Below are 12,980 nucleotides of genomic sequence, written 5' to 3' on the forward strand. Positions count from 1 at the left end.
AATTACTGTATAAGATTCTAATTATTGAGGAGGGGACAGAGAAAGGGCTAACGTCCCCGCTACAGAAAGCTGAAACGAAACACAATATCAGGTTTACGTCGATGTTCCTTTACTCAATAAATTTTGCATTTGCTTCATGCTCCCTGAGAGAGTATCAAATCCGCGAGGTCAGTTAAACAAATACTTTTAAAAAAAAAGATAGTTAAATGTCTCCTCTATTTTGCATTTCAACAAATAGGCGATAGTTGACTTCGTGATGTGAAGTGGAAATAGTTGGGTTTAATTATTACAGAAATTGCAATTTGCCTCCCCCCCCCCCTCCTTGAAATTCCCGTGTTTAGATGTTGTGTATAAAACACATATGGCGTGAAGAACTGCTGGCAACCCTTCCTTTAGTTCAACGCAAGTCTGCTTAACAAAAGTAATAGCTTGGGGCAGTTTCCTGGACGTTATTAAGTTCTGTTTGATTAGTGTAACTGTTCAAATTTGAATCCAGACAGTATGATTAATTACAGTTTAATTAACGTGTCCACGAAGAGCAGTAAATGGCGTCATGTTGCAAAAACAAAAAGAGAGACAACGCCTGAAGATAGATAGATAGATAGATAGAGAGATAATACACGTTTCCAAAGAGGAAACTCCAAACCTAGAGTCTTCGATGTGTAACAAGCAAGTAGGAGATTGAGGTGATTAGACCTTGCTAACAGAGGTTGGATATGTACCGATTATACCCACAATATATTCCTAAAGCTCTGAGGTTTTTCAAAACATTGAATTGTAAATATAAACATTGCAGTTATTTTTTCAAAATTACTATCATATAAAGTATCCACTTCACATTCAGAAATTTGTTACAGCCTCCGTTTACTCGTCACGTTTCTATCGGTCTGTCTCTCTTTACATCACACATTAGCTCGAGTGTGTTTCCACGTTATATATACCCTGATAAAATGACTTTGCATTCGCGTTAGCACAGACCCAACACACATGTACAGCATTGCCCTCTTTAGAAAATAACTGCGTTTTACACCCGGTTTTAGGAGCCAACTAAAATTGGATCTTTAAAACGGGTAATAATTTCAGGAAAATGTATTTAGAAGTCTCGAAGACGATGCCAGACTAGAGCCATTGAAAGCGCAGTTGTGTCCCCAGTAGGGCTAAATGATGGTTATTGATCAGGTTATAAATAGTTAATAGAGTCAGCATTGCGTTACACCACTTACCGCAGAATATTGCACAAATATATCAGAGTGTTTATGTACACAGACCAGCATCAGCCCTACCACACGTCGCAAGCAGGCTGGCGTTTAAAGCCACATTAAAGGAGCGGAGGCAGACCATCATTTTCAACTGGAAGACTAAGTTATATCTTACAGCGATTTTAATTGCGTGACTCCCAATCTCCACACAAACTTTAGCGCAGCATTTCCCTTTTCAGGTTTTATCGCCACAACTTCCCTTTTACTAATTTCATTCCCCCTTGTTCGTGTTTGCAGCTTCGCGGCATTTTATTTTGGGTTTCAGCCTTGGATTTAATTAAAGAGAATTGCGCAAACGCGGGTGGTTCGGCGAAAGCTGCACCCGTGCAGACCAACAAAAGAAAGGCTCTCTTTAAAAAAAAAGTTTGCCCAAGGGCACAGCCGAGCGCCTGTGAGTGCGGCCCTCGGGCTGGTTCCTGATGCCAAGAGTGTTTAAAAAAAACAATCACTACATTCTGGTTTTCCTATTCGTAATTATCCCCCCCGTAACATTATTAACAGATACAAATAGGACGAATTTCATGGTGCTTATTCTTTAAAACATCAATTGATATTCCGCTTTATCAAACGTACCATGGCCTCCAATACGTGGCAATAGGGCTCTCTCTGCCTTGCTCTCTCTCTCTCTCGCTCTCTCTCTAGTTCTTTCTTGCTCTCTCTCTCCTGCTATCTCTCTTTCTCTCTCTGTCTTGTTCTTTATATCTCTTGCTCTCCCTCTTTCTCTCTTGCTATCTCTCTCTTTTTCTCTCTTGCTCTCTGTCTTGTTCTTTATATCTCTTGCTCTCCCTCTTTCTTGCTCTCCCTCTTTCTCTCTTGCTCTCTCTCTCTCTCTTGCTCCCTCTCACACTCTCTCTTCAATCGATGGATTTATTTCACAGCAATTTGAAATCGACCAAATGCACAACGCAGAGATGAACCTTTTTTGTTGTTGCAAGTTTTGAGCTATCTAAGTGTGTGTGTCGACGCTGCTCCGGCCTATATGGGCTGACTGACAGCCCTCCATTCTAAAACATTGTTTTAATTAAACCAAGGCCGCTTTAGCAGTCGTGGGATTTTTTTTGTTGACTTCGTTATATAGTTTTTTTCTTTCGCTTTCTGTCGGCAATTCCTTGAAACGAATGCCAAAAAAAAAGCTTCCAACCACATGGCTGGTGACCTGAATCGTTTGATCCTGTGAAATAAACAGGAAGAGGAAGAGAAAAAAAAACAACAAAAAAATCCACTCCCCCCAGATCCCATGTTGCAATAAGCTTCACAAAAACAGGAGCTTACCTCCGAGTGACATGTCTTAAAGATTTCTCTCTTTATTTTCTCTCTCTCTGGTCTGCGCAAGGTGTAAGTGGATGAAACATCGCTTGATTGACGGGAAATAATGATTGACGTTAGAGGGCGTCCCGTAGACAAACAGTTAATGTAAATATGCTGGCGCTAAGTGGGTGTGTCTTCCTATTATTTTAGCTGTCACTTGATCGATGTAAACCTATTCAACTAAGGCTCAGCATCGCACCCATCCTGTTACCATGTGTTTGCTCTGTTGCATTAAGGAGAGGGGACAATTTTGGGACATGGATTTGCAAGACCTTCCCTGAAAATACCCGATACCTCTGCACCCCCTTCCCAGAGAGAGAGCGAGAGAGAGGGAGGGAAAAAGGGCACGGACAAGGGGGCACAGGGATTACACACTGCGGGACAGGAGTTTCGGAATTCGGAGCCCCTCTCCCAGCCTGCAAAAAGGAACCAGGAACAGAGCTGTGATTACGATTCTGCCTCATGTCTCCCTGGCAGCAACTTTTATTTTCTGAAAATTGGAAGACAGCATTGGTTTCAGATTGAACAAACAATAAGGGTAAAGTTTAATCTGTTTTCTCCCTCTTTCTCGCTGCTGTGTGTGAGTGAGTGCTGGGGTTTAATTACGGTTCGCTTCCATCTTATTAAAGCCGTGAATTCCTGGTGTATTCCGTGTAATTACACTTAATGTTCCGATCCGTTTAAGGTGAGCCCGTTTTACTGGTTCGGTTCTGATTCTAACGTTAAAGTTATATTTTAGTCTAATCCCTTTTAGAATGATCAGCTGTGCATAGGATTTCTTTCTAGCCCTTATACATACATTTCTTGTAAAATCTTAAGTCAAGAATGTTTCCCCAAACAGCAGTTGTGATCTATATTGCAGGAAGTACTCCCGATTTAAACCCATTCACTTATCTGATCCGGGCTAGCGATGTGATGTAACTACTAATTGAGCGTATCAATCGTTATTGTAAAATCGCTGGAGTACTTAAACCGCGTCGCTCCTCCTGTCTCTCTCCGTTTTTGGATTAAATACATTTAGCAAGATGATGTCTCGCAAGGATTGCAGCGCGGCGGAATCCAACTAAGTTTATTTAAAGCACGTTTTTTTTTTAATTTAAAAAAAATCTTGGTTTAAACATTGCGATAAGTCATCCACGGCTGAAAAAAAACAATTTCTTTTCTCTGCATCACAGAATTAACCTGTCCCACAATACAAGATTCTTCTTGAATCCTGAAGTGAAGCAAAGCAGGTAGGAATTGCACAAAAAAATTAAAATTAACAGCTGGGATTCTAAGAGGAAGAATTTCGACTTTTTTTGTACAAACATTTTAGTATTGTATATGTGGCGTCTGGCTCCGATAGTTTTTTAATCTAATGGGATATTACAACAGTGTGGCGCTGGGTTTAGCAACTGCAGAAAGTGCTTTTATATATATATATATAAAATGGAAATAATATCACCAGATTATACTTTTCAGTTTGAGACTCAACATACTGTACAGAAAGGGAACTTGTGTCCGAGTAAATCAGCTGAAAATCCTTCATTATTTTCAAGGAAAAAAGATTTTTTTTTGATTAAAACATTGTAAATTTACAGAGGATTACTTGCAGTTAATTGGAATAAATTGCATTTAAAATATATATATATTTCTGATCGGGACGTGGCCTTAAATAATTGCATATTTATACTTAGACAGCGTTCGGTATATTTACAAATGAGAATCTCGTTTATTTAGATGGGAAATATTTCTCTATCCCACAGTGTGATGAATTATTTTAATTATGGCACCAAATTATATATGCACAGTTAATGTACAAAATAAGCTTCGCGTCGCAAAATGCTGTGCGTTTTTAATCGGTTTTCATAAAACGTTTTGAAATGTAATATAAATATATATATTGATATAGAATTTTTGGCGCATTTTATTTCTATTTTCTCGACAGAAACTCCGGAATGGAGAAGATTTCCAGTCAGCTGGGAGTAGTGAATGACGCCGCCTCTTCTCCAACCTCGAAGCAGGAACTCCAGCCTTACAGCCAGCGAGAGCACCCCGGCTCCAGCAATCTGAAAACTAACACAGTCGGGGAGGCCATACTATACGGGCTTCCTATTGTTTCACTGGTGATTGACGGACAGGAGAGACTGTGCCTGGCCCAGATCTCCAACACCCTGCTGAAAAACTACAGCTACAACGAGATCCACAACAGGCGGGTGGCCCTGGGTATCACTTGCGTCCAGTGCACCCCGGTCCAGCTGGAGATCCTCCGCAGGGCCGGAGCTATGCCCATCTCCTCCAGAAGATGCGGCATGATCACCAAGAGGGAAGCGGAGAGGCTCTGCAAGTCTTTTCTAGGGGAGCACTCGCCTCCCAAACTGCCCGAGAACTTTGCCTTTGATGTATCTCATGAGTGCGCCTGGGGTTGTCGAGGCAACTTCATCCCAGCAAGGTATAACAGCTCTCGGGCCAAATGCATCAAATGCAGCTATTGTAACATGTACTTTTCTCCAAATAAATTCATCTTCCATTCTCACAGAGTCCCGGACGCTAAGTATACCCAACCAGACGCTGCTAACTTCAATTCTTGGCGGAGGCACCTCAAACTCTCTGACAAGACTCCGTCTGACTATTTGGCCCACGCTTGGGAAGATGTCAAGGCAATGTTCAATGGAGGGAGCCGCAAAAGAACCCTCCCTAACCATGGATCGGCGGGCTCACCTGCTCTGAAAGCTCACGGACCCAGCTCCATCCCTCCCAGGAATTCAGAAATCCCCCACAAGGCCATGAGGTGCGAGGACGAGGGGCGCAGTCTAAACCTTGGGAACAACGTTAGGAGTTACCCCGTCATTCCAGTGCCCAGCAAGAGCTTCGGCATGTTGCAGAAGATCCCCCCTCCCATGTTCCCGCACCCCTACGGATTCCCGACCTTTGGGCTGTGTCAGAAAAAAGACGACAGCAGCGTGGTGGGGGAGAAGACGCAGGGAGCTTTGCCTGGCATGTTCTGGCCAGGTAGCAAGGACACTGTCTACCCTTCTTTCCCAATGTTTTGGCCCGCCGCTGGCACTTTACCGGTGCCCCCATATCCACAGGCCCAGCCAAAAGTCACAGAGAATCCAAATGCCAGGCAGAGTGAAATCGACGTGTCAGAGCAGAGTGACCGAAGCACCAACACGCCCAAGGACAGTTTGGCAGACAGCGAAAGGTGTTCGAGCACTCACTCCAGGAACGAGGAGGACAGATCGGGAGACGAGGCCAGGTCCATAGAAGGGATGTCCCTCACCCCTCGAAAACTCAATTATATCTCAGCCTTCCGACCGGTCGTCAAAGACGCGGAGAGCATCGCTAAACTTTATGGCAACAGAGAGGTGTACAATGGATCCAGGCCTGGCTACTTGTCTCCGGATTTTATGAGCGAGAGTTCAAGCTACAGGTCGGTGTCTCCGGATATAGACAGCGATGGAGAAGAGCCTGAGGTGGACGTGGAGTCGAACAGATGTCCAGAGGACGAACCTTCTCCAACCATGGTGGAACCCATCCAAGAGGCAGAGATCCCACCCCAAGAAACCCCCGCTAACCCAGAGCCCACACACGAAATATCGAACAAAGAGGCCCTGGGAACACCTTTTGGCGATCAAGGATCTGAAGAACCCAGACCTGGCGAGCAGAGCGTGGAAGAGAAAGCTCACGAGGTAGAGAACATATTGTTGGTCCTTTCTGAAATGTTAATTCTGCAATTAAAAAAAAAATGTTCTCCACATCATATTCACTTTGTCTAGTCTGTGGAGAGAAAGTTAAACAATTTGGAGAAATCGAAGATAATCTAAGATGATATATTTGGAATATATTAACATCAATGTGCAATTTTAAACAGGAAATGCAGCGAAACCTAAAGACAATCCTGGCACATGGCGTGGCCCTACTGACACCTGAAACTTAGCAGCCAGACACATTTAAATAAGAGTAATTAACCAAATTATAGGAACCTATTTATTGCAACTGAAGTTAGGCGGGTGCTGTAGCCGCCAATGGGCGCTTGTTGTGTTCGGCTCCATTCTAATTCGAGTTATTCTCTTTCAAGTATCCATGGTTGCATTTATTAAAACTAATGCACGCAAATAGAGATTAGCACCAACTAGAGGTTTGAAGATCACTTGTTCAAAATCCCGGGGACTTTTCGGGGGAGGTCGTGTTCAGAGAGACATTAAAAGCAAAAAAAAAGAATAATCCCTCGTTAAACGGGAGGGACTTGGAACACCCCCAGGAGTAGGAGACCTCGCATTAGGAGATGAATACCTTGCGGTAACAGTTTGTAACCTTCTCTCATTTCTTTATCTATTTGCAGGTGTTTTCACATGAACATTTGCACAGCGTGAAAAATCCTTCCACGGCGGCCTCTGCAGCCACTTACATCTGCAGTACAGACACAGCCGGTAATCCCTCCCCCCTCTCCCATTAATCTGAGTGAAGGCGTGTTTTATGTTCAACACAAGCGTCAGACTTTCTTGAACTTTAGTATATGTTATCGTCACCCATACATGTGTGAACAGCAACAAGATTGAAATGAGTGTTTACATGAGGAAATTAAGTTTGGGGAGGGGGGGAGGTAATTGTTTCTTGAACAGTCAGAGAAAATGCTCAGCGTTTAATGGTTGAAGATAAAACTAGTTATCGAGGTATCTGATCTGGAACGCGCTGCCTGAAAGAGCGGTGGAAGCAGATTCAATCGTAACTTTCAAAAGGGAACTGGATAAATAGCTGAAAAGGAAAATTTGCAGGGTTCTGGGGAAAGAGCAGGGGGGAGTGGGACTAATTGGTAGAGCTCTTTCAAGGAGCCGGCACAGGCACGATGGGCCGAATGGCCTCCGCCAGTGCTGTATCATTCTATAGTTGTTGATCTTCACGTGTCATAGTGAAACAATCACATTTTAAATTTGTAATAAAAAAACTGTAGAGAATATGGGCATGGGTAAAGGACAATCCCGATGATAGAAAGGTTCTGTTGTGCTACTTCTGGCGTTCTCTTGATTGCATGGGACTGTGCAAGAAAGGTCCTTTGATAACTCCAGGCAATTATGGGGGCCGCTGATAGGGGCTATGTGTTGTCAGCCTTGCAATTAGAATCACATGTCGCTTGCTTACACTGAAAATCGGTTTGTTGTATTCCAAGAGCAAGATAACGAAGACAATCAGTGCACAGCGGAGGACTCCGAGTCCAGGAAATCATATCAGGAGCAAAGCAGCGCCTCCCAGGAAACCTCGGCCAGCACTGAGCGGGGTGAGTGCTCTTTGCTTGGGATCGACAACTTTAAAAGGGAATTTGTGCAGAAGTTCGCTCTAGTCAAACCAAATCGGATCGTTCCATTTTTACAAAAGTTTGTATTTGGCATTGAATGTAAAGATGTAAAAAAGTATTCATAATGTCAAGCACTGCCAAGACCAAAGCTCGCAGCGCATATTGAATAAAACACACGGTAATATATCAGTCATGTTATACATAACATGCTCCTTCAGTGCAATCCCCCATGTGTTCGTTAAGCACATTATTCCCCCATTTTTGGGAGAGTGCAACTGTTATTGATGATCTGTATTTTTGGGGGGGTCATTTTATTTTTCAAGCTTCTTAAGAGTCCAGACAAAGTTTCTTGTTCAGAGATACTAACCGACTCAGAGTCACCCCACCTCACAACCTCTAAGGTTTCCGCCACACACAACATCCCACGCTCGCCAATGAGTTCAAACACTGCCCCACGAGCTTTGTGGCGATGCTTTCACACCAGGTTTGAACAGATAGCGACTGAAATCACTTTCAGACTAAACAATCGTTCCTGCTTATTGTATCTGACAAGGTTCAACTGTGTTTATGTCCATCACACAGGTGAAGATGGCATTAGACTGGAGACCCCGAGAACCCAACTGGTCGAAAAAGATATTGAAAATATGGGGAAAGGTCTGAGTTCTGACTTTCTATATTTTGCTTAGGAACCGAGACCTCGGGTAGATTCTATCCATGTCACCTTTGCTCAGAATCCTTTACACTTCTAGCTGTCTGGCTTGGAAAGTGGGATTGCAGAAGCTTTGTTGCAGTAAATGATTGAGAATCAGGATCTTTTTAATGTTGTCAACTATTTCTTTCCTTTACTCGAGTGTCACATTTTCCTTTCGAACTATTCAGAACATCCCGACATTTAAAAGTTGGGGGCTGAAGTTTAAGGGAAGACAAACTGTGAAGGAACGACCGAATTCCCTGAAGGCTTTGGTCGTGCCTGCACAGAGAGGAGGAAGCAACGAGAGTTCATGCATTGACATACTCGGTTTATCCCGTTTAAATTGAATTCAACAATATATTTTTGTTCATTTTTGTAGCCTTATGGAGTGTGCCCCTGACTCGCCTCTCGACCCTTGGAGGAAAGTCACTGCCTCAAATCTTTAGTGTGTTTTAAGATTTTTTATTTTGTCGCCGTTTGATTTTCGAATTGCAGTGCGGATTGAGCCAGGAATGGGTTGTTATTTTGTAACTGGTGAGTTACACAGAAGCAACTTGCTCATTGGGTCCAAACTGGTGATTACTGCGAAAAGTAAACGGATCTGAACCCGTCTCTTGTCAATTAATATGCAAGTGGTACGACTTAGTGTTGGGCTTTGTAAACCGCTGCTGCTCACGTTTTTATTTCTCTGGAGCTAGTGGTTCTGCACCTGATCGAGTATTAACCGGGCTGACATGTAATTAAACATCATTTGATACGAATGTGTGGATGAATTAAGAAGTGTTAGCGCTATTGTACCTGTTGGCAAGCGATGAACGAAGATGCGGGGTATTCACAGTGAAGAATGCACCATGTGGGTTACTGGTAATCGTGAGAAGTCCGTGCTGATCAATGATTAAGATGGTTAATGGGAACATCAGCGTGTATTGTGGCTGGATATACCACGGGAGGACTGATTTAACATTCATGGCCCCAGGTACAGCCCACTGACATCGCTCATCGGAAGTGACACTTTATTCAGAACCCAAACTGTCAGGTATCCGATGGCACACACCTCCCTCAGATAATGTGCATCTTTTTTTGAATGTATGGACCAGATTGAAAAATGCTTTTCCTTTAACGAGTGTCCCTGACAAATGCTCACAGCAGGTTTCTGTACAAATATGGAAGCGAGTTAAGATCCCTCACTCTCTGTATTTCAGAAGAATTACAAAAACTGCTTTTGGAACAGATGGACCTTAGGAAGAAGTTAGAACGTGAATTTCAGAGTTTGAAAGGTACGTCACTCTGAAACTGTTATCTGGGAAGGATGTTAACCCGGTATAGTAAATCTGTTGGCTTCAGATAGCTGAACAACATTAAATACTGCTCCCAAATTCTGATGGATAAATCTGTTGTGATTGCAATTTGTTAACACATTTATTGTCCTATAAAAACAGTTGTGGATAATTGTATATTTAATTACCAAAATCCTTACGGGGGAAATGGTCTGAACACAGTTAGCCTACAAATCTCTTTTCCTCCTTTGGTAATGTAATTCTATTGAGCTTATATAAAGGCCCAAAAATAGGACAATCTTTGGGTGAGAAAAGAGAAGGGAATTGGTGAAAGTTGCAACTGCAGGAGAGAGAGAGAAAAAATAATAATTCGTTAATTGGGATTAAACCCAATAGACAAGGCGAAGACGATTTTTTGAAATAAATCTATTTTGGATGGAACAAAAAGTGTGCCAATAAATATTCACTTGAAATCTGCCCTACTTTCCTACAGACAGTTTTCAGGATCAGATGAAGAGGGAATTGGCCTATAGAGAGGAAATGGTCCAACAGCTTCAGATCGTTAGAGGTAAAATGCAATCAGGTGTTTATAGTCTTGATCTGGGCACTCTTCAGTAAGCATTTCATCGAGTGCATTAAAACCATTTATAGTTAAATTATTTTTCAATAATTTCAATTGTAATAGCGCTGACCCTTTTTTAAAATATATATGTTACCGTGAAACGTGCCCTTACCGAATCAGTACAGGCTGATTAGCCCCTGCATTCGGATCCCGTGTATAAACGGCTCCAAGGCATCATTACAAATAACTGATTGAATTTTTTCTCCTACTGCAATTTTCATGCTGTCTAAATTAAAAATCGAGGCGTAAAATTACCTGTGAAGTAGTGCCTAACTTTGGTTTAATTTTCAACTGGTTTGCAGCTTGCCTTCCAGCGCAGTCCACCTCCATGGGCACAGAGCATGTGGCGGCGCCGCGGGGGGTTTTTATTTTTCAGACAAATCTAAACAGCGCGGTGATTTTTATCAGTTCATCTAGAACTCATTTGAGTTAGCAAGGAGAGAGATTGTAAAAAGAACCACAAACACATATAGAAGCTAGGATTGTTTTAATTGGGACTTGCTGAAGTTCTCTCAGTTTTTGTTCAAGCGTCTCTGCTGCTTTTCTCAGTGATGGACTCATTTCGTTTTGACAGACACGCTCTGCAATGAACTAGACCAGGAGAGGAAGGCGCGTTATGCGATCCAACAAAAGCTAAAAGGTAATGACTTCATCCCCATAATCTGACTGACACGCTCGCTATAAAAGGGGGCGACAATAGACGCGAGCACAATCCTTAGTCTAACAGAACAGGGTCTCAGGTGGACGAGAGGCCAACGAGAGAATGAGAAGCTGGAAGAAAGGATTGAGGGGGAAAAAACGATATTAAGAGCAAGAATAGAAAATATAAAGAAGCAGATGGGAATCGAAGCAAGTTAAAGGAAAGGTGAATTTGGTAAAGAAAAGTGTTAAATACTGGATCGAGGACAAAGATCTGATCGGTTTTAGATGGAAATGTCATTGAAAGTAAAGGAAGATAGAACAGAATAATTGTATATTAGGGGGAGCCGAGGATTTCTACACAGCGAGTTGTTGTGATCTGGAATGCATTGCCTGAAAGGCCAGATTCAATCGTCACTTTCAAAAGGGAATTGGATAAATACTTAAAGGAAAATTTGCAGGGTTGTGGGAAAAGAGCGGGGGGGGGGGGACTAGATCAGAGCCGGCACAGGCACGATGGGCCGAATGGCCTCCTCCTGTCCTGTAGGATGCTATGATTTAAAAAGAGGATTTAATAAGATCATAAATATTGATTAAGTGTGCGCATCAGATCAATGTTGATGAGAAGGATGTTTCAGATACACTGTGCCAGTTTCTAATCATTTCTCTGTTACATTTCCCATCTCCCTGCATCTAGAAGCACATGACGCCCTCCATCATTTCTCGTGTAAGATGTTGACCCCGCGACATTGCACTGGGAACTGTTCCTTCAAACCGCCTCTGCTCCCGCAGTGACAAAACAGCCGTTTACACAACCACGCAAGCGACGTTATAAAATCATATCCTTAGTACTGTAAATAATTTTAAAAAAAAGTTTTAAATGAAAGATGCAAACCAGGATATGTGGAAGCCGAGGGGACCCAGACCACTGACAGCCCAGGGGAAGCCCAGTGTACCTGTACTTGTCGATGGAGATTGTGAATATAAATTTCAAGGACTATAAGCACGAAATTTTCTATACGAAGAATGAATAGATGACCTCAGGGTCACTGTGACAGACCTACCTGTTTGACTTAATGTCCACTTATTTAAAAAAAATATTGTTCATAAAGAAATAAGTGGTTATGTGCAATTTATCTTTCTGTAATGTGATTTCGTTCGTACGGTATTTAATGGTTGTAATTTATTGATTTATTTATTATTTATTTGCCTTTCTCATCCCGAAATCTAAGGGGAAACACAATTACCTTTGTATATTATCGATGTTATTAAAAGAGCACTTTAAGAGGCAATTCAGTGTATAAAGATTCCGTTTGGAAATCTGTTAAGTGATTTTGTTCTTAAAATAAAGTCGGCCTTAAACCGTTTTCTTGACTTTGAATATTTTAATTGTATTTGTTGTTGTTGGGGGGAGGGGGGGTCCTGAATGTTTTGAAAAGGGAAAAGCCAAGACCGAGGCCCAATCCCCAGCACCGGGGCTCCACCGAGGCTGGGGCGAGCTTTCGAAGATGGATGAGTTAGGTGAGGCCATGCTCGGGGCGTTTGTAAAGCCTGTTGGGCTGTAGGCGGAAGGAGGTGACCGAGGGAGGCGAGGAGTCCCAGAGTTTTGAATTCCGGGCAACATGAGTTAGGGTTGAGATTGTGAGACGAGTTGTGATGAGAGCGCAGGGGAGAGGGCGGATTATTTGGAGTCTTCTGATATTGGCCATCAATCAAAGTAACATTTTACATTTGCCACATTGTCCCAGGGTGGGACCCTCGCGATGTCTACATTTCCTTCTGCACAGACTTGTCACTCATTTCCCCTTTCTCTGCTTTCTCTTGAGACTGGGATTTAGAGTATTACACATTATAAGATCAGTGTTGATTTAAAATTAGCCTGCCCCCCAAAAAATCTAGCGTGTTTTGA

The 12,980-nt window shown here is 42.6% G+C and overlaps 1 protein-coding gene across 1 annotated transcript; it reads left to right on the forward strand.

Annotated features, from left to right (window-relative positions):
* The first annotated feature begins 4,501 nt into the window (after positions 1-4,501).
* LOC147099946 (SKI family transcriptional corepressor 1 homolog-B-like) lies at positions 4,502-12,438 on the forward strand. The gene is made up of 8 exons (XM_085968976.1): positions 4,502-6,238; positions 6,892-6,979; positions 7,717-7,824; positions 8,425-8,496; positions 9,736-9,810; positions 10,304-10,378; positions 11,007-11,072; positions 11,769-12,438. Exons 1-8 carry the CDS (start codon positions 4,505-4,507, stop codon positions 11,864-11,866), a joined length of 2,316 nt encoding a protein of 771 aa, XP_085825102.1. The 5' UTR covers positions 4,502-4,504; the 3' UTR covers positions 11,867-12,438.
* Positions 12,439-12,980: the final 542 nt, after the last annotated feature.

Source organism: Somniosus microcephalus, chromosome 27 (assembly GCF_052327205.1).
Source record: "Somniosus microcephalus isolate GS21.2 chromosome 27, FLI_Smic_1.0, whole genome shotgun sequence".
NCBI classification, from domain to species: Eukaryota; Metazoa; Chordata; class Chondrichthyes; order Squaliformes; family Somniosidae; genus Somniosus; species Somniosus microcephalus.

Excerpts from the sequence above, each read along its gene's own strand:
- LOC147099946 (XM_085968976.1), top strand. The coding sequence starts at position 4,505 with ATGGAGAAGATTTCCAGTCAGCTGGGAGTAGTGAATGACGCCGCCTCT. Across the intron at positions 8,497-9,735 it reads TATTGAAAATATGGGGAAAG|AAGAATTACAAAAACTGCTT; the intron begins GTCTGAGTTCTG and ends TCTGTATTTCAG. Across the intron at positions 10,379-11,006 it reads ACAGCTTCAGATCGTTAGAG|ACACGCTCTGCAATGAACTA; the intron begins GTAAAATGCAAT and ends TCGTTTTGACAG.